The following is a 21954-nucleotide window of genomic DNA, read 5'->3' as shown; positions in this document are numbered from 1 at the left end:
TCTAGAAGTAGAAGTAGCAAAAGCATGATAAACAGGACTAAAGTCAACCTTAGAGTGATTCTACAACATATGAAACTTTGTACGTAGGGTTGCAACATTTTCTGAATGGCAACGTTTCAATCTTTTAAAATTGTAAATGATGAATTTGGTTGGCAACCTTCAGTCTTGAAAGACTATGGTATAAGCCTACAGCACCCGGTATTCCCAGGCGGTCTCCCATCCAAATACTAACCAGGCCTGATGCTGCTTAGCTTTCAAGATCAGACCAACAGCTTCTCTGGAAAGGACAGAGAAATTTTATGCAGTTGGATTCATATTTTTTAAAGTTTAAGTGCCTTTGAAAATTGCAGACAATAGCCATCTCACAAGTGGCATTACCATACATGAGAGATAGAACTGTTGCCTGCATACAGTTTATGAATATTTAATCTATTAATTTACCAACTAACAGATCAGGGTCTCTTTAAATAGGTGACATATCATCACACCCATTCAGCCCTCTCCACTGAATCCTTACCCATTGCCTTGCCTGGCCAGGTGGTACACAATGGTGGCCGATGTCACAGTCTTTCCTGTTCCAGGAGGGCCCTGGATCAGGCTTAAGGGACGCTGTAGGACTGTCTTCACAGCATACACCTGAAGGAAGAAGATTCTGAATTCACATACAGGCTGAGCAGCAGCATGCACAGGTTATGAAACTGACACAATGGCGCTCTCTCTCTCACAGTCCAACTCCTCTATTATATATACACCATCCTACTGTGAAGGTGGGATAAGGTTACCTGAGAGTGGTTGAGGTCAGGAAGTCCTTGTGCTGTGAAGCGCTTTGGCAGCTGACATTTGATTATAACATCCTCCACCTCATGACCAAGGAGCTTGTGATAGATGTAGCCAGACACAGAGGTTTCGTCCACAGCAAAGGTTTTGAGGGCACTTTGCATTCTGAAGGGGGAGAGGACATATAACTGTCTTATACCGTTAGACCATTGGTTCACTATTGTCTACAGTGCTTGGGAGCAGCTCTTCGAGGATTTCAGGCTCCGTCGTCTTTCCCAGCCCTACCTGTAGATGCCAGGGACCTTTTGCATCCAAAGCACCTGACCTACTACTAAGCCACAGTGTCAACCCAAACACTGTGTGGCACATGCAAGTACAAACAAATTCAGTCCCTTAACTCCAAATGTTTGCAGCATACCTCATAATCCAACCATGTCTCCTAGATAATATTTTACCCACCTGTCAAAGGAGGTAGATTTCCAAACAAAGTCCACTTGGAAGTTGTGAGTCACCTCCACAGGGGCACCAACGCTGCTCCTCAACTCAATAGCAATCTCATCACCATAATCTTCAAAACCTTGTTAAGTAACAATTGCTTGACGGAGTTGCAAGTTCCTTTGAAAAAGCTCTCCCCACCCTTGTACCTTTGCTTGCACCAAAACTTTACATAGCAGTTATGGTCTGGCAGCTTCTGACAACATTTCTATGGCTGAAGCTAAGCAGGTCACGTTCTAGAGGCTGTTTGGATGAAGGACTAGTCTGGGAATTGTCCAGAAGATGCTTTGACTTCTTGGAAGAAGAGTGGGCACACAATAATCATAAAAAAGGCCAACAGTACAGTATTTGTGGACCTAATATTAATATACAGGGGAATAAAACAAACGTTGCCTCTCATTAGTTTTGCTTCAAATCCACACACAGTGCACTGGGAACCATTTCCTATTAAATCCACTAGGCAGCCACTCCTACAAAGTTTAAAGGATACTATCAGGAACTTTAATAACATGGCCAATTCCTTTCCATAGCGGAGCCAAATCTCCCTTGTACCTCAAGCAGATCTCATCTCCCTGCATCAGGCGCATATCTAGGAGACAATAAGAAATTTTAAATATTTCTGAGTTAGGACTCATTCCCACTTCATCTGCTCACCCATTTGTCTTGTTTTAAACAAGACATTTGTATACCACTATCCTGTTAAAGAATTCAAAGTCATTCACAAGAATAAAGCAACAATGACCAGTACAAAAGCAGCAAACAGAAAGGAATGACAGGCAGAGGGAGAACAAAAGTCAATAAACCCAGTAGCAGCTGTGACAAAATAGACCTTTAAACTTGAAGAATAAAGATTTTACCCTATCATCTGAACCAGTTATCTCCAAACTAGAGAAAGCTATGAGCTGGGAAAGGCTTCCCTGGCGTGAACAGCACTTACCATTCCACCAGGAAGCCTTCTTTCCCCACTGCCGATCTCTCCCAAACTGCATCCTGGCTTACCATGTCTGTCCAGAAATCCGGTTGCAATAACTGCTGGAGTGACAGAACCAGGAAGTGGCAGACCAGAGTGCAATTCAAGGGAGATTGGCAGCGGGAAAGGAGGCTCCCCTGCAGGAATGCCATGCAGGGGAAGGATTAAGCAGGCGCCAGATCTGGTCTGCAAGCCAGAGTCTGGAGAGCCCTGATCTGAACAATAAATGTTGATGCCTCTCTACCTTGTCAGGAGAGGACATCCCATGAACATGGTGCCACCAACAGAGACACCCTCTCTCAGTAGACAGACCCAGATGAAACCCACTGGAGCAGATCTTTTGGGCAAGTTCAAGCAGGAGAACACAGTACATCAAATGCATTTTTATCCCTAATCATTTAGATCAGGGGTGTCCAAAGTTTTTGGCTGGAGGGCCACATCATCTCTCTGACACTGTGTCGGGGGCCGGGGGGGAAGAATTAATCTACATTTAAAATTTGCATAAATTTGCATAAGTGTACATAAATGAATACCCCCTGCTAACTGGTTAAGAGGCACTTTTTCAAGTGGGTGCTCCTCTTTTATTTAGCAGGGGGAGAGTAATTGGCCCACCTCACCCCCAGCAGTGTCTTTTCTAGTGGCTGACTGCTGGTGTTGCAACGTTTTAGATTGTGAGCCCTTTTGGGACAGGGAGCCATTAGATTTATGATTTTCTCTGTAACCGCTTTGTGAACTTTTTGTTGAAAAGCGGTATATAAATACTGTTGTTGTTGTTGTTGTTGAATATATTAAAGATGAACTTATATGAATGAATGAAGATCTGGCAGTAGCTCAAGGCCTATAAAAGGCCTTGCACAAAGCAAGGCTGGCCTTTCCTTTGCTGCCTCTGCTGCATCACAGACATGAAACAGCAAGCAGAGGAGGGAGCCCTCATCCCACAGCTCACGCGAGTGGTCAAACAGTCGCCCTCACGCTGAGAGCAGTTGCGTCAGGCCAGTACGGGCTCCAACAAATCTCCGGAGGGCCACAGGCTCATTGGAGACTGGGGTCTCCCTGAGGGCCACATTGGGAAGCCTCGAGGGCTGCATGTGGCCCCAGGGCCAGGGTTTGGGCACCCCTGATTTAGATCTTTACAAACCACAAAAACAAGCACTCTGAATTAGCTTCTTTCAATAGTAGCCGTCAAACTCTTTGGCAAGGGTGCCCCAATTATGATATAGTGCCACTCTAGTGTGTGCCATATCGGTGCATCCTTCCTGTGCTTTGGGTGCTTTTACCTTTACAGTTATGGCAGTGCTGGAGAGACTGACAGCAGTTGTGGGCCCAACTTTTGTCAAGCCTGTACAGGAGTGCCTCTATCTACTGCTGCTACAACACCAGATGGTCACACACAGATTACAACATTCTGGAGGATGTTTAATACAGATTAAAGTAACAGGTAAACTCATTTCTTTGTCAAGTCATTGTACTTGAAATCAAGAGGTGCATTACAAGTTTTAAAACAAGTGCTGACAGCTTTTCACTACCTTGCAGGATTGACAACTTAAAATTTGATCCATTCATCCCCACTCTGCCAATTCTAGCTCGTTCTTACCTGAATCAGTCTTCGGCAAAGTGAAGTAGGCAATCCTTTTCTTGTTCAATCCCAGATCCCATCTCACAGTGATGTTGTCTTGAGTCTAAAATGTGAAAGATACACATTTTACTTTACACCACTGAAGAGGTGTGGTCAATAGCAGGTATGTCCCACCACTGTGTGCTTTATGCTGGGATGGCACTGCTGGAACAGTCAGTAGCAGGGTTGCTAAGGCATTGTAATCATTCAGATCCAAGTCTGCAGTAACTGTTGCTAGAGGAGCCAGCAGGAGTTTCAGAACCCTGGAGAAAATATGCATTAAAGAGAGATGGATGGCAAGTCTAGAATTCAGAAGATATTCTTTTCCTTCTTGAAAGAATGAACTCAAATGTAGCCCTTGCCATACCCTTCAGCAACAAGGGGAGTCAGAAAACTAACAGCACAGAAGTCAGTTTCCTCTGTCCAAAGGAAGGACGACTGCTAGAAGGCTGCCTTCTCCAAAGTCAACACAAAGTGGAAGATCAACCCCCCGCCCCCGCTTTTTAAAGTACCATTTTAGATTTTTGTATAAACCCACCACAAACCTTGAGGATGGGACAGGATAAGAATCAAATAAATACACTGCAATAACACAATACATGCCTTTCTCCTAGCATAGAACACAAAAGATAGCAGCTCAGTGTATCAAAATTGTGACTGAATTATAGAACACTCAAGATCCGCTTTGATTATATTATCAGAAGTGGGATCTAAATTATGCCAAATAAAAATGCTCTAGAGCAGCAGTGTATCTTTCATATTTTTTGGGTGGGGGGGGGGGGAAAGTGTTAGAAGTTCCAAAAATGCCAAGTACTTTCTGATGCTGAAATGAACAAACAGCACATGAGCAGAATCACAGGCTGTGTTAACCCCTCATTTCTTGAAGCATAATCTTTTGTGGAAGCAAAAAAAAGTTGACCATTAACTCCAAAGATGCACCTTCATCATACTAATCTTTAAGATTAGCTTCGAGAAAGAACTGAAGGAATCAAAAGTGGGTTGCAGATCTAAGATTATGGCCCAAAACAGAAAGACACGAGTGAAAAATGAGGGGGGGAAAGGGTACAGTAGTACTGAGATGGAGCAAAGTACTCTATTCTCAGGAACCTGCTTCCAATGTATTTCCCCTCCCCTTTTGGAGCTGCACTAAATCCTCACACTTGAGAATGATGGTGATATAAGTGCAAGTAAAAACTCTCTGCTTTAGTTCCTCTTTTCTTTTACAGCAAAAGGAAAACAAAATAAAATAGCCAACCCATATGGCAAAGAGGGGAACACTAACTTTTTTGTGAGAATCAACATCTACTAACACTAATAAAGTAAATAAAACTAAAAACTGTGCCAAACATGTCATGTTTTTGTCAGGTAAGGTGACAAAAATAGACAAACTAGAAATGTTCCTTAGAAGTGAGTTTAGTAAGCAGTGGTTGAAAAAGAACTAAGGGATTGGGTGTGCTTCCCACCCTTGAGGTATGCAACATCTAGCGGGTTTCCCCAGCTTGAGAGCAGAGGCAGAACGTTCAGAGAAGCTGTGGAAGCTTCCACGTCAGTTCTGCACACATGCTGAACTCTAATATGTGCAACTGCGTAGAGCCCACAAAGAAATACTGTAGGGCATCTATTATTCCTCAGAGGAAGAAAGACACACGAAGTCTACATCAACCAAGTTTCAAAAGCCCTCCAAAATCAGAGTCCTCAGCAGGCTGAGGCTCTCCACTCCAACATTTGATGCCCCAAGAGAACATTCCCTCAAGCCCAGTAAGCAAATCGATCCCCACCCCCCACAGCCAAATCATTTAAGGTAACTGCTTCCCCTCCTCTGAGCTTCACCTGGGACTCCTTCAGCTTCTTGTCATAGTCTGCCTCGAGCTTGACCAGCGGTCCAAAGATATTTTGGTACTGATAAGCATCCTCGTACCGAAGCAGGACATGCTGTGGCTCTTCATCAACCCCGGGTTTTTCCAAGTCCTCCAGGGTGGCAGATGGGTTCTCCTGTGGTTACAAATCAGAGAAAGTTAACTGCTGAAATGATATTCTCAGCTGCTCTTCCGAAATTTCAGACTTTCAAGCACATTTTCAGAGCACTAGATAACTTTTTTAAAAATAAAGCTGGGATTCTCAGGAACCTGAATCCTGCACCCATCCAACAAACCAACTGGGCCCAGCTTATGACTTCTGCTTTCTTCTGGGCCTAGCCCTTTCACATTATCCCACCTCAGACCCACACACAAACCTTCCAGAGTTCTTCCAGCTTGTTAATTTGCTGAGCTGTGATCTGCCGTGCTCTCAGCTGCTCCTGCTCAGAAGGGATTTTGACCAGCCAAGAGAGGAAGCAACGGTCTTGGATCAGAGGCTGCCACTGTGAGCTATCCCAATTGATATCCTTTAGGCTGCTCTGACTAGCACAAGGTTGCCTGCTCAAACAAGGTATTGGAAAAGAATTATATTAGGCAAGAAAGAGAGCAGCACACAAATTCACCAACAAGACAGTGCTGTCTGTAGAAGACTTAAGACCAGTGGTTCCCAAACTGGCAGGTCACAACCCACCAGCCTGGTAAGCACTTAGGTTTGGCCCCTTAAGGGGTGGTGAAGGGGGATTGCAGCAACGCAGTGATTAAAAAAAAAACACATCTGGAAGCCATTTCCAGTTTCCACTCGCAAAACCAGAAGTGACTTCCAAATGCATTTTTTAAATTTTCAAGGCTTGGGGAGCCCAGTGGAGGAGTCTGCAAGACTCCCTGGACACTATCACTGGCTTCAGGTAAGCCAGGAACCCCCCTCCCTTTCCCCATAAGCAACATGCTCCTGGGGATTGTGTTGCTGCAACCTCCCTGCCCCCACAAGCACTTAGGTGATTCCCTCCTCCTAAGGTAGACTTTGGGAACCACTGCTTAAGACTGTTGCACACTCATGATGGTACAAACTTTAAAAAAGCTTATTTCACCTGCATAACAGGACAACCACTGAATCAGCTTTAGCAGGAATGAATCCCAGGAGGAACACATTACGACAGCCACAGTTGTAGCACTCCAGAACTGTTTCGCCCAGAGGTCCATCCTTGTGAAGAGTCACTTCCTTGCACTTGGCTCTCACGAGATGGTTCACAATGTGACTGATGAAAGACAGAAGGATGCATGTAGAATGTTAACTGCAGGCACAGTTTTGGTCAATTTTCCTTTCAAAGCAAAACCCAGGAAATATGTTGCAGGAATATGTGTTTATTCATCTTGCTGCCCTTGTTAAATACTGAAGTGAATATAATTTAAGACTGTTCTATATAAGACCTTAACAAGAAAAGTGTTCTCAAGCAAAGTTGAATCCTTACAAAAGTGGGCCCATTTCAACTGTGGAGCACTGGCTTTGACACAGGAAGTCCTAGCTTCTTGGCAAGGATACCTGCTCAGTTTTAGACTATCAGGCAGTAAAGAGAGATACTCTGAGCTTTTAGGTGGCAGCATAATTTTTTCTACTCTATAAGGCCCCACATAGTTGGGGCAAAGCGTTGGGGAAAAAATCTTTTTAGCCTTTTTTGTGCACGTGGCCTGATAGCCCAAAAACAAATTTTTCCTTTAGTGATTCTGTCCACAGAAGCCTTAGTTCTTACAAAAAGTCATAGCTTTTCCTTGACATTTCCAGTTAAAAGGGAATCTCAAGTAGTGGAGCCAGGTAAGATCTTGGCCCAAGTCCTGCTAATTCAAGCACATTACTGGGTTAGGTGGTTCAGTGGTCCAATTTTCATGTAAGGCAACCTCTTATGTTCCCAAGCTTAATGGAGGCCACTACCACATCTGTGTGGTTGTTTACCTGCCAGATGTATTCCCACGACCATTGCAGAACCACTTCTTGCTGGTGTTACAATAGACCACGCAAGCTGGGTCATGGATGCCACAGTAGCTAAGGAGTAGAACACAGAGATAACATTAAGTTAAACCAAAAAGCCCATTGAAGGAGAATCAACTATGGTTGCCTTCCCAAGCCCTCTCTCTAATGCTACGGGAAACCACCACAGAGTGCTGCATTGCTGCTTTGCGTTATGATGATTCCCAAAGCTGTAAAGAGACTCAAATGGGAACATCTCAGTTCTGTTTCATATTCCCAATGCGTAAACTGATCTTCAACCACTAGGAGCTCCACATACTATATATCAGACACCAGCATGTTAAAAGACTCATCTCTTCAATAGCTGTAACATTTTAAGAGACTAGGCTGCTTTGTCGGAGATTCCTCTATTTCCATCTGTGCTGTCCGGTGAAGATTTCAAAAGCAATACAGACCATGCCATAACTGAACTGCTGCATTTGTGTGCCAATGAAGGTAATCTGTGCTGCCAGGTTTGCTGTATCCTGGATTGCACTTATGGGAGGGAAAGCTGGAAGCAACTGAACAGGGCCAAGCAGCTAGCAGTCATCAGCAGCTCAAAAGTTAAGGGTGAGAGCAACCCAAAAACATCTACACTATCTCCATTGTCATCTCCAGTAAACAACACCACTGGCAACTCAAAATGCAGGGAAGAACATTAAGCTGGAATGGCAAGATTCAAACTATCCCATCTCCTCCCCACATCACACACATGTACATGTATATTATTCTGATGAACTTTTAATTCTAAATTGCTTGGAAAGCCAAACGTGGCTGAAATGAAAGATATAAGCATACATGCACTCATGCTCTTTTATACTAGATGAACCTCAGGAAACCTCAGTGAGGCCCTCTCTTGCCACCTGGAAGATATTCCAGAATATGCAACGCTCATTAAAGCAGGTTACCAGTAGGCCACTTTCTTATACAGTCACCTAAAGGCAGTTCTTATGAGAGCGTGGAGGAGAGGTTAAAGTGACCACCACTAATTCCTGCATGGAGCCCACACATCTAAGTTTGAGAATGGCAGTGGGTGTCACTTGTGATGTCATGGTTGCATCAACAGCTCTAGAGGGCCAGAGGCAACAGCTTCAAAGAGGCTTCTGGCAGGGGACATTTCAGACTGAAGAGACACACAGTGGCAAGTGCACCATGATAACCAACTGTTCCAGAATAGACCAGCGGTTCTCAAACTTTGGACTGCTATCCAGATTTTTGGGGGGTTGTGCACTGATGCTACTCAGAAGCTGCAAGGCTACCATGGCCAACAAAGTAGGTTGCAGTGATTAAAAGATTGAGAAGCACTGAAATAGGTAATTACTTCCTGGCATTTTGGGAAATTAGCATGGTTGAAATGCAAGAGAAAATTCCAATCTGACCAGGGTATGGGACTTCTACAGCACCCACAGTTGAACCTGGCTCAGCTGAATCCAAATTTTACAACCCAACATTAACAGGACAGACAACTAGTCTGTAAACCCAGGGCCCTTGTTCTCAAGTTGAACACAAGGACACAAGTGGCCTCAGCAGCAAGCTGCTGGATGCTGGGATAAAGTGCCACAAGGGATTTAAAAAGGATTTTTTTTAAAAAGAGGCTACATGGTCAGAGTCTCCTCTTTCTTGATGACCAGCACTGAGTGCTGCTGTCCTCTCCTCACCTGCAAGCATGCACAGGAAGGTCCTTGGTATAATAGGTGTCTTCCTCATCTTCCTCAAAGTTGAGCTCTGCCAGAAGCTGACTGGTCTTAGCCACATTATCATCCACTGCCCCATTTTGGAGGATACCATCAGGTCCGTTGATCTAAAATGAAGCAGGTTTTAAAATATACAACAAGAGCAACAGAAACAAGGGATATGGGAGAAACAGCCCAAACATAGCTAGCATCCATCCAACATGAACCTGTACTCTTTATTATATTTTTTTTAACCAGAAAACAGCCAGCCCTGGCAGGGGAAAAAAAACACCAGAAAATTTATTTATTTATTTAAATTATATTCCGCCTTTCTCCCCGAAGGGCACCCAAATCCCTGTTGGCACTGCTCATGTGCAACCACCATTCTTTAAAAAGAGACTGAGAAGGCCTACCTTGCAAGTTAGTAACCCACAAGAAGTTCTACAAACCTGACATAGGCAATTTATAAGAATGCATGCCAATGTTATGACTGAACATCTATATGGACTCTCTCCCCCCCCCATCTCCCAGTTGACAGCAACAAGAGATTTCTTAAGGTTTTTTCCCCCCTATAAGTTGAGCTCCTTTGGTTTCATCCCTAGTCCCCTTCCTGCTGTCTTTCCATTTTTCCAGTTTTTAGTCTCCAATTTTGTAATCGATAATCTCATATTTTAAAAACCACATAGTTCTGGACATTCAAGTCCTGCAAGATGGCTCCAAATAGCAAGGTACAGGCGCTTTAAACACTGCACCAAGCATATCCGTGATGGAACAAGCTGCCCAAGGTTTTATCTTTTTACTTCAGATGTTCTTTTATCTATCCAAGGCATAAAGCTAACTACAGAATCTAACAGAAAGTTCTGAGACTAGTCCAGTTATTTTGTACTCAACAATAGAACTGGAGCATTTCTGCCTACTAAACAAGTGATTTTTTCCAGTTGCTTAGTCTACATCTGATTGAGAAATTATTCTTGATGGGGTGAAGGGCTGGCAACTTTGGCTCTGTCCACTGACTCACTCCCATAGGCTGATAGACAATGAGGCTCTCTAACCCAACCCCCCCCCCCCGTGAGAATAGCAACCAAAGTTGGGCATAGCCTTTCCTTCAAGCATCTCAGATGTGCCGAGCTGTTCTCCAGGTCTTGTGCCCAGCAGCAACCAGATCAGGTGCACAAAAAGGGAGGGACCCTGCCAAAGCTTCTTGGTATTCACGCTGCAGGAGAAGGGGCTAAAAATCCTCTTTCATAGGGTGAAAGGATTAAAGTTACCAAACAGACTGCAGACTTAAGTCTGTTTCCAGACAAGCAGCAAAATTCCACTTCTTTTCTTCAATATACAGGTTACTATGCAAAATCATTTACATAAAGCTAAGCTTCCAAACCTATGCACACCTCATTTAAAAGCATGTCCCATGTTTGCTTTCTAAGCAAACTTGCAAGGATTGGATTGTTAACAAGAATCTATTCTAGAACTTTCCAGAAGTAATGATTGTTACTGGACAGAACATTTCACAAAATGGAAAGAACTCCATACTGTTTAGTCAGCAGAGTCAAGGATACGTTATTTGAGAACCAAACATACTGCAGTACTTTGGGTAGTTGGAGGGCATGTGATAAGAATAAAAGATAACCCTGATGGGCTTCATGAAGGATCCTAGTGAGATACAGAATGTCAAATGAGCTTAGTAAGATACAAGATGCCATCTCCTGTGACAAAGAGCTAAACAATAATCAAGACAACTCTTTGTGTCATTTATCATGTTTAATTTCAGACAAGGCTAAAAGCCAGGATAGATGGATAGTGGATAGAGTACTGGACTATAAGCATAGAGACCCAAGTTCAAATCACCCACCATTCATTAAGTTCACTGGGGATCTTAGACCAATCTCTCTCTCTCTCTTTGTGTAACCCACTTCATAGATTGGGGGGGGGGGGAGAGAGACAACCAAGTGGATTATCAACCAGCTCCTTGCAGGGAAGATGGGATAAAAATGGTATGTCATTCAATTATTCCACAGTTTCTCTTTTACACAGAAAAGTAACATTTAACTCATGAGTTTGATGGACAGTCAAACTTGGTGAAATGTAGGTCTTATTCTTGCTTCTATTAAACTCAGGTTTCTCTTTAAAGCAAGTTAATTTTTTATTTATTGTTTTAAAAAATTAAAACATTTTTAAAAGCTATTATTGATTCTTTTCCATCCTGGCCCTGGGTCCCCTTCTCTACTTGAACAGAAATCACATACTGCTGTGCAGCTGTGTCAAACAGGTGGGGGGGGGGGGTACCAGATAATGGGCTAGATTTGGTCCACAATTCACTATCTTTAGTGTACAACAGCAGTCTCCCAACCACGGGACGGCTGTGTTAAGGAAAGGAAAAGCCTTCCTCATCATGCATGATGCTTACCATTCCACACTGCTGCCTGTTTGGTTTCAAGCCAATCTCACCAGAAAGTTGTGCTGGACAGCTGCTTCCACCCAAAATCAGGATGCAGAGCCTGCCGGGGCAACAGGCAGTGGAAGCAGCTGACCAGCAAGACTTTGACGAGATTGGCTTGAAAGATAACAGGCAGCAGCATGGAACGGTAAGCGCTGCACATTACAAGGAAGGCTTTCTCCAGGTGCCAGACCTAGCCCACTGCTGGGGTTTGGCATCTGCTGGTCTACAAAGAAGAAAAGTGAGCAACCATGTGTTAACTGTTTTGCAGACCAACGTAACTACCCTGTAATGAGTTTCTGCTTGGAACTGAGAAAAAAATGGCTGTAACGAACTTACTGTATCTTTCAGACTGGGCTCTCTTTCTTACCAGTTTGTAGGTGGGGGCATGGAACCTTCCTGACTCTCATGGAGTCACCTTATTAATTCCTTATCAACCAGTGGGATACACTTCTTCATACATGCCCTTGCATAGTTCCGCAGAACTTATTCACACTTTCCTCTTAGAGAGGAGCACAGCTCCCAACTCCCCACCAGCTCATGCCCTCAACACCAAAAGGAACACTTCTTTATATAAAGGGACATAACTTTCACTCTAGTTTTTGTGGCAAAATTCAGAGACTGGGCATTTTAATGTGACTTTATAGTTTTCTTCTCTACAATATCCTGATTCAGTCCAACACAGTGATTGGGTCATAGCAACCTAGCAAGCCTCTAGGGCGTGCAGGAATTTGTACCAAGCTGTGATGTGTAACATCCTGACTAAGATTATAAACCGGTCTAACACAATATGATATTAAAATGCATTAATTAAAACCCTTCAAGTACATGTTCTCTTCATTTCTCTGTTTTGTATGCCACAAGCTTCAATAAACTTTCAGTAATAAAAAATATATCCTTCCAGAGAATAGAGCCATGCTAGATACAAAGCATGACAAATATATTGCAATCCATTGGCATACAACAAACCAACAGAGAAACTCTGAGCAAAAGGAACAGAGTGTGTTTAAAATGTCAACCAAATAGCTGCTCAACAGATGTGAAAGTAAAGATTTCCTCGCAGTTTACAGAGTTGGATCTTAAGCATCTCCTTTTAAAAACAAGAGTGCTAAAACTGACATTCTGACAAGAATGTTTTCAATAAAAGATTAGAACTACCAAAGTGACATAGAGAGATAGAAAAAAATTTCCAACACCTCCCACCGCAACACCATCTTTTGAATTGACAAGTCTAGCCAAAAGAACAATACCATGAAAGGGCTCCGTAAAATGCCTCTAAAGTTAAACTCTGAAGATTTTTTTTGCCTATGCTTTCTATTCACATTTCTCTTGAGTCCCATACTTATGAGTAGGGGTTTTTTTTGGGGGGGGGGGGGGGTTTGATAATTTTTACAAAATTTCTTGATTAAACTAGCAAATTGTGGTGTTGTGTGTTTTTATCCAAATTCTTGCCCAAATTGTACAGTGTAATAAGCACAATAAGCATTTCAACTGTAAAATCTGTATCATTTTAGACCAGGGGTGTCCAAAGTTTTTGGCAGGAGGGCCACATCAGCTTTCTGACACTGTGTCGGGGGCCGGGGCAAAAAAAGAATCACTTTACATTTAAAATTTGAATAAATTTACATAAGTTTACATACATGAATATATTAAAGATGAACTTATATGAATAAATGAAGGTCTTGCAATAGCTCAAGGCCTATAAAAGGCCTTGCACAAAGCAAGGTTGGCCTTTCCTTTGCTGCCGCTGCTGCATCACAGATGCGAAACAGCAAGCAGTGGAGGGAGCTCTCATCCCACAGCTCACACGAGAGGTCAAACAATCGCCCTCACGCTGAGAGAAGTTGCGCTGGGCCAGTGTGGGCTTCAACAAATCTCAGGAGGGCCAGAGGCTCATTGGAGACTGGGGGCTCCCTGAGGGCCGCATTGAGAGGCCTTGAGGGCCGCAAGTGGCCCCCGGGCCGGGGTTTGGGCACCCCTGTTTTAGACCATTAACAAACATATATACATACTATTCATTGGTTTTCCACCCTTCCAAGTGTAGCACTACATAAACAAGCAGCATTTTTTAATCACAGTATCCCCCCTTTGCTTACCACAATGGCATAAAATGTGCAAAAAAAGGCACAGAAAGTGATCAGGTTCAGGGGCACATTCACCTGATCACAGATCACAATTTAGAACTCAATCACCTCACCTCCAGATTACAGCACAGTCAGTGCTGGTACCCTACCTGAGCATCCCACCTACTCCCATCTCTTTCCCCCCAGCTGCTACACACGCACTCACCCTCTAGCAGATACTTTTACTCAAGTGCTCTGCCATTAGAAATGCTTCAGGGGACTTGCTGCCTTAGTGAAAACTACTTGTTGATTCCTCAAAAGTAAGCAAAAGTGATTTTATTTTGTGAAATGAGTGGCTTTTACATTTTGATCTTAATATCGTTTTATATTGTGATATAAAAAATTGTGATTTGAGCAGAAATTCTCATTTCATGTTTTGTGTTGGTCACAAAGAACACCTACACTTATGAGAGGCTAGGTTGCAGAGGTCCCTTTGGAACAGCCAGTTCTCGCTGGGTGAGCACTACTAAGCTTGTACAAAAGCATCAATGCAACCACCATAAATAAATTGGACACCTCTAAATCACAGAACATGTATACAGCACTTGCAGATGCAACAAAAATGCAAATGGCTCATGATATGCTGTTTTAACTCTTCCCAAACTGATTAGATTTGCTTCAGTTAAACAAACAAATATAAAAATATAAATAAATGGCAAAACTTTATCATGGAGGAAAAACACTGGCAACCGAGAATGGAACATCAGTTCAAAAGGGAGTTTTATTCATAGGTAAAATGGCAAAAATGTATGAAAATGTACCAAATAGATGCTGAAAGTGTAAAAGACAAGAAGAAATGTTTTATCATAGATCTGTACAAAAGCAAAAAAAATAATGGATTTTGATACACCAGCAATGCAACTGATACTTAAGGTAAATGTACAAAAGAAACCAGAAGCTTTTTTTTGTTTGGAATACTGGATGATTTGATTCAGAAAGACTATGACTATGTTTTTATATAAGACAGCTGCTACAAAAATATTGTAGCAAATACTGGATAGTTCCAGAGATACTTGCACTGGAAGAACAGTGGCTAGAACAAAGGTACTGGATCTGGCAGAAATGGATAAACTTACAATTCTTCTTAAGGGCAAGTCATTAAAAACTTGTATGGAAAATTGGAAACCATTCATGAACTTCCTGCACATCAAGGGGAAAATGAGTCAAATAACCTATGGATTCAATGAGTAGATAAGGGATTTAATTTTTCTCTCATTTTTCTTTGGTGTTGAAAATATAGTTTTGAATAACAGACTGTTTAAGATCTGATAGCTAATATGTTGTATGATTTTGTAGAACAAAGAAAAGAAGATCGAGATCTCTGCACTTGCCGCACAACTTTCAATATTTTTACTTTTTCCTTTTTTCTTTTCTTTGTTCTTAATAAAAGAAAAAAGGGGTGTTTTACTCATGTGGCAATTACACTAGAGGCAACAGAAGGAAACATTGTTTTAAAGTCTCTTTGAATTGCCAGCTATTATGGGGACAGTCTAGCATTAATAAGTTTTCATGACCCACAACCTGACCAGGTAGCAACTGCTTTTAAGGATACCTACGCAGGATATTTCAAGAAGCAAGCATACATTTTCATGAGTATTTAATCATCCTCTATGAGGAAAAATGCTACTTCCTACAGAGAAAAACTCCAGTTGAAACAGGTCAAAATATTTTTGATACTGGTGTAACTGGTTAACAAAATATGACTACAAGCAACAAAGTGCTTTCTTGCTGTGTTTTACTGGGAATATTTGGTTTAGGCGCCCTGAGACTCCTTCATGGGCTCCACAAGCACACCAGAAGTAACCACCATCTGCCCCCTGGCTGATTTTTTGTCTGCCCCTTCCACCTCCCCTGCTCATGGCTCTTCTTCCTCTTTCCCTCCTGTTCTGGCTCTCTGTTGGTATTCAACACTTGAGCTCAGTGCTGCACCACTCTATACATGCCATGCTTTGGGGCTCCTAGAGATTCCTTTCAGGAGCTTAAAGGGCTCCAGAGACTAAAATGCTTGAGAATTCTTTGCCAAAAGAAACAGTGACATTGCTGAGGGCTCGCCTGTTAGAAGTGCATCCTTGTTTCTCTCCTCATTCAAGAGCCTCTTTTGTGACACATAGCAACCAATCAGCATAGGAGATACAATGGTGCAAGGTTCATGCATGAAGTACTTCCTGAATCTATGTGGCTGAGAAAGTATTTCTAAAATCCACAATTGAAATCAAAGCTGAATCTCAAAGGACCTAGGTTAACAAGTAGCAGTTGCAATGCACCAACAACTGATTCAAAAGTTACCATGCCACCACTGTGAAATCATTCACCTGTGCCAAGCAAAATTCTAGCCTTGAGAGATTTCCAGAGACAAAACCAGTTTCAAACACTGTTGCCTCTTTTTTCACAGCCAGCATGTGATGATTAACTTTCCTGGCAGAAGGAACCATGTGAATTGAAGTTTTGGCCAAAAGACTACAAAGCTGACAGGCAGAGAACTCTAATGCTACAACATAGGGCAAATCCAAAACAGGAGATTCGAAAGCTCCTTTTACTAGTCTTGAACTAGTTTGGAAAAGCTTTGTTCATTATGTGTGAACACACCCCTGCCCCCAGTCTTGACCACACCTAGTTACTCAGAGGTTAAACTTCTATGTCTATACAAATCCATCCATAACAACAACTCTTTTGGCATTAAAGTCCTTATGGGGTTTGACAGCAAACTGTCTTTCAGTGGAGGGCAGGTCTTCCCTTAACACATTTTTGCCTGGCCCACAGGTGTACACATTTGGTCCCTACTGCGCATATGCAATGGTGGGCAAAAATGGTTTAATAAGTCAGTGTTTCTCAAACTGTGGGTAAGGATCCACCAGGTGAGTCGCAAGCCAATTACAGATGGATCCTCATTCATTTCTATGAGTATTTTATTTTTAATATATTAGACTGGATGCTATCGTAGACTGTGACTGCATTTGGGGAAATATTACAGATCTGTACAGGTTGGGCCTACTTATCCATGGATTTTTGATCTGCAGATTTAGCTCAACACAGGTCTTCTGGACCCCTGTTCAGCCACATTCAGCCCAACCTGAAGCCTCTGGAGGCAACCAGAGCTGTGCCCTGGTCACCTCTGGAGCATCTTCTCAGGTTCGTAGAGGCTGCGCGCAGCCTCCACAGGCCTCAGAATGGCCTCCAGAGGTCCCACAAGGGCAATTCTAGCACCTCTGGAGGCCTTTCTGAAGCCCTCAAAAGCTTTGGAAAGCAACTTCCGGTTTCACCTTCCTACACTTGTGGGGGCCTTTTTGAGGCCCCTTGAGGTTCAAAAACTGGAAGTGCCCTTCTGGGACCTCCAGAGGCCATTCTGAGGCCCTGGAGGTTGCACACAGCCTCCACAGACCTCATAACAGCTCCAGATGCAACTGGAGCAAGGCTCTAGATGCATTCAGAGCTCAGCGGACCCCAAAATTTGCATAATTTGATATCACACGGATTTGTTATCCATGAGGGGTATAGGAACGGAACCCTCATGGATAATGAGGGTCCACTTGTACTTTTAACAAGCTACTATGGATATGCTTTTAACAATGTTAGTCAATGGAGCTTATTTGGGGTAAGTGTGAATAGGATTGTAGTCTTTGGGATGTTAGGGAATTTTTTTTAAACAGATCAGCTACTGCTTGGGATGGTTACAAGTGTTCTTTATTTTAAACTTATACTTTAAAGGTTTAATTTACTTACATAATTTTATTTTGTCATATGGGGCATTAAAAACTTTCCTGCTTGATGATGTTACTTCTGGCCATGACATCACTTTTGGAAGGTTCCAACAGATTGTCATTCTAAAAAGCGGGTCCAGGTGCTAAAACGTTTGAGAACCACTGCAATAAGTGCTTTATTATCTACACAGTATAGCTCCCCCATATATTCCTTTGCCTCCTCTTTCTCTGGTTACTTTAACGCAAAAATGTTATTCTCCCAATCTAAATACACCTCATCTCTAACACACTGTTTTAAAAAAATGTGACCATGACTATGTTCTAGGTTTGTAAGGAGCGAGGTGTTTGCCCACCTGCAGCAAGCAGCAGCTGCATTCAGGCAACTAGGAAAGTGAGCCTGTGAAAAATGGACCTTCTTAAGCACCTAACCAAGAAAACAATGTGTGAAGAGTGGGCCAGTAAAGGTTTGGGTACTAGTGACTTTGGAAGATTCATGTGCACAACTGCTACATTCCTCCAATACATTCTTCCTGCCTAATTCAAATATCCTCTCACACACACACACAAGGGTGAGTGAACAGACAGATGCCCAGTATAACTTCAACTCCCCTAAAAGGCTGCCCAACCACAAGAGGTTATATATGTTGCCCCTAAATCCAACTGATGTTGTGACTATTCCACCTGATAATACACCAAATTTCTCCTTCATCTTATATCGTTCATTTTTAAGACTATGATTCGGCACACGCACCCTGAAACATATTTCTACTGTACAAAATGTACGTGCACTCTCCAGTTTACCTTTTGCCTCTTTCCTAGAAAAAGACCTCATTTATCTATAAGAAATTATATATGGAATTGGAATTGACAATTAAGATTTATATTTACGCTCACAACCTTCATTTTCAAATCCAGAAGACAGTTTTAGTCACATTACATGTGTATAATGTATGCATACTTAACAGCTACGCAAACATCCAAACACACACTTCCTCTATATGCCTAACTAATAGCCTTTAACACAATCTGTTTCATCATTCATTTTATATGGACAACTATCAGTTGGAGGTCAATGGCAAAAAATCTAAGAGCTGGCTGAAACAGCCCTGGCTTGACACATGGCACGGCAACATGAAAATCACCTGTCTACACCAAGTCTACAACAGAGAGAAATGGATCCCACCACCACACGAGACAAACGCTGAAGAAGAAAAACTATCTATACACATTTGTGCATAAGGGCATTTTATTCTGATACTAATTAGATTAAGGTCACCCTTTAATCCAATATGTTATATAGCCCACAATTTTAACAAGCACCCAATATTCCCTCCTCCAGTGAACAAAACACTGCTTTTTACCAGATTCCAAATCTGATTCTGAAGTTTTAAGCTTCGAAACGCGGGATATAAACCTTTTAAATAAATATTGACATGCATGTGCATGAGTGCATGACTGCCCACCCTTGTAGTAAGATGTGTACTTGTGTAGTTTCTCAGTACATAATTTTTTCCCCTTCCTAGAAGAACTGCTTTTGTAATGTGGTTACAGGTAGTACACATCATTTCAAATCAGAACTGGTGTGGACATTTCTAGACAACTGCTGGTATCTAGAGCAGCAATTTTCAACCAGTGTGCTGTAACACTTTGGTGTGGTAACAAATGGTTCACAGGTGTGCCACAGGAGTTTGGGAGAGGGTCATTTATTAGTAGGACCATTGGGGGACATGAGCCCACCACCAGAGCATGGTGAGCCCTGTCAATTATTAAAAAAACTGATGATGTTCCTTGACAATTTCAGTACCTTGTCAGTACCTTGTCAGCTGCAAGATGAAAAAAGTTGAAATTGCTGGTCTAGAGCCTCAGAAAGGCCAACTGCTCATCCCCAAAATTACCTGTGTGCTCCTTGCCTTTATGGTGCAGTGGCAAGCAATTCTCTTATTCTCTTGGTCCCCATAGAATAGTTTGCAGACAGTCCCCTGAACTCAGACACAACCCCAACAGTAAGTTTATATTATAATAGTAAATACTTTTTTTGTGGTATAAGCAGTTTTTCTGGAAACACTCAGGCTGCAATCCTAACCACACTTTCCTGATTCACCCCATTGAACAAAATAGGACTTACTTCTGAGTAGACCTGGTTAGGATTGTGCCCTCACTTAGTAGACATTTAAATGAAATTCTCAAACTACTTTACACAGAAAATGAGGTTGGCTCCCTGTCCCACCACAAAACATTTACCTTCCAAACCTCAAAATTCAGTTTGCCCTCTCTCTGCAAAGTGTGCATTGGAACCATATGTTTTTCTGTGGTTAAAAACAGAGTTTGTATAAGAAATTCAGGCAAAATCCTATACGTGTCTACTCAGAAGTAAGTCCTATTGTGTTCAATGGGGCTTACTCCCAGGACAGTGTGGATAGGATTGCAGCCTAACAGCCGAATCCTATACATGTCTACTCAGAAGTAAGCCCCATTATAGCCAATGGGGCTTACTCCCAGGAAAGACCCCAATCTTAAGGATATCTACTCAGAAGTACATCCCATTATAGCCAATGGGGCTTACTCGCAGGAAAGTGTGGATCGGATTGTAGTGAGTCCAACCCTGTACATGTCTACTCTAGAGCAACTCCCAATATAGCCAATGGGGCTTACTCGCAGGAAAGTGTGGTTAGGATGTGAGCCTCAGAGCCCATCCGGATGCCTGTCTACTCAGAAGTCAGCCCCATTATAGCCAATGGGGCTTACTGGCAGGAAAGCGCGGACAGGCCTGCAGCCCTCATGCCACACGCTCCTGCTCCTGCGCCCGGGGCAGTGGACCTGTTTCGAGTGTCCACCTGCGCACCCTCCGCCCCACGTGGATGGCGCCTCTCCCGCCTCACCTGGGCGTCGATCTGCCCGGGGCCGACGACGGAGGGCGGCCCTCCCACTCCGCCCGGCGCCCCGGGGTTGCCCTGCCCGGCGACGGCGGCGCTGGCGGCGCCGGGACCCCCCGCTCCCCCTCCTCCGGGCGGCGTCTGCGTTTGGCTGGGGAGGGTGAAGTCGGTGAACTCGAACTCGGAGCCCTGCGTGTCGGCGCCCAGCAGCTCGGCCTCCTCCGTGTCCAGGAAGGTCAGCGTCTGCGAGCTCGGCCCGTACGCCTCCACGCTCATGATGGCGGCGGAGAGGCGGCTTCCGGGTCCCTCACTCTTCCCCCTCACGGAGCCGGCGGCGGGCTACAGGCCTCCCTCAGCGAGCGAGCGCGAGAACGCCTCTGCGCATGCGCGGGATTTTTGCCCTTTTTTCGAAACCAACCGTCTACCGAGCGCTAACGAATCAATCGCGCCCCCTCAGCCAATAAGCGGGCGGCCCAACGTCTCTCCAAGTGGCGCGAGGCGACAAGAGAGGTGGGAGGGGGCAAAGAAAGGAGTGCTCTCTCGCCGCGCATGCGCACAACGGTTTTGGGCGACTGAACGCTCCTAGTACGCACGCGCGAGGAGAGACGCGCTCTCGCTCTCTCTCGTCGCGTGGGTCCAAGTCTCGCGAGTGAGCCTCAACCGCGCGCGAGAGAGGCGTGTCCCTGCGTGTGTGCGAGTGAAGAGGAAGGATGGAACGCTTCCTCCAGAGAGCCAATCAGGATGCTGGCTTTAGGGAAGGGGCGGGGAAAAGGAATGCTCCTTCACCACGGCGGACCAATCAGGTGTTCGCTCTGGGAAGGGGGGGAGGCATGGGATTGCCTCCTCATTGGTGGCAAGCTTGTGCTGAGGAAGCTTTGGGAGCCTGGGGGGCTGCCAGGGCAAAGCAGGCTTTGAGTGGCAGGGCTGTCAGTGGCAGACCTGCTCTACTCCAGGGTTGCTCAGCATTTGCCCTCTGTTGTAACTGTTCTCATGAGCCACCTACTCAGAGTACCACTGGGAGTAACTGGTGATGGCATCATTGCAGGGATGTGTGGCTGGTGGGGAGGCAGGTGAGGCAGTGCCTCCCCACTGGAGTCCTTTGAAAAGTGCTACCGCCGTGTGAGGCACCCACAACCCATGCGCTCAGCATAATACATTACACAAAAATCACATAAATCTGTGTTTTATGCTCTTGCTAGTGAAAGCTATTTGAGCACAATTGCTCAGAACCTGAGTAGGACTGGAACAAAATCTCCTGGTACCTGAGGGGAGTAACTAGATGCCTCCCCCTTTACTTGGTGGTGCTATAGTTCAGTGTTCTTCAATCACAATGGAGGCTTCGCAACCCCACTGGGGTTGCAACCTCAAGGTTGAAGAACACTGGCCTAGTGGATAGTGGTGTTCTTAAACACTTTAATTTTTTCAGATTTTATTT

The 21954-nt window shown here is 43.8% G+C and overlaps 1 protein-coding gene across 3 annotated transcripts in view; it reads right to left on the bottom strand.

Annotated features, from left to right (window-relative positions):
- The window catches only part of UPF1 (UPF1 RNA helicase and ATPase), a 106968-nt gene extending 85922 nt beyond the window's left edge, over positions 1-21046 (bottom strand). For 2 of the 3 annotated variants that reach the window (XM_066634752.1, XM_066634751.1), the window contains exons 1-11: positions 20526-21046; positions 9374-9516; positions 7662-7751; positions 6802-6969; positions 6091-6271; positions 5688-5849; positions 3837-3921; positions 1763-1861; positions 1237-1354; positions 783-942; positions 518-636 (exon numbers count right to left, since the gene is read on the bottom strand). In XM_066634752.1, the coding sequence (XP_066490849.1) occupies positions 518-636; positions 783-942; positions 1237-1354; positions 1763-1861; positions 3837-3921; positions 5688-5849; positions 6091-6271; positions 6802-6969; positions 7662-7751; positions 9374-9516; positions 20526-20795 (1595 nt within the window). In that variant the 5' untranslated portion in view covers positions 20796-21046. The remainder of the gene's footprint in view (positions 1-517; positions 637-782; positions 943-1236; positions 1355-1762; positions 1862-3836; positions 3922-5687; positions 5850-6090; positions 6272-6801; positions 6970-7661; positions 7752-9373; positions 9517-20525) is intronic. The other variant, XM_066634753.1, reaches the window with a different exon arrangement.
- Positions 21047-21954: the final 908 nt, after the last annotated feature.

Source organism: Tiliqua scincoides, chromosome 8 (assembly GCF_035046505.1).
Source record: "Tiliqua scincoides isolate rTilSci1 chromosome 8, rTilSci1.hap2, whole genome shotgun sequence".
NCBI classification, from domain to species: Eukaryota; Metazoa; Chordata; class Lepidosauria; order Squamata; family Scincidae; genus Tiliqua; species Tiliqua scincoides.
The sequence above is the reverse complement of the archived record's forward strand: the minus strand, read 5'-3'. Positions and strand labels throughout refer to the sequence as shown.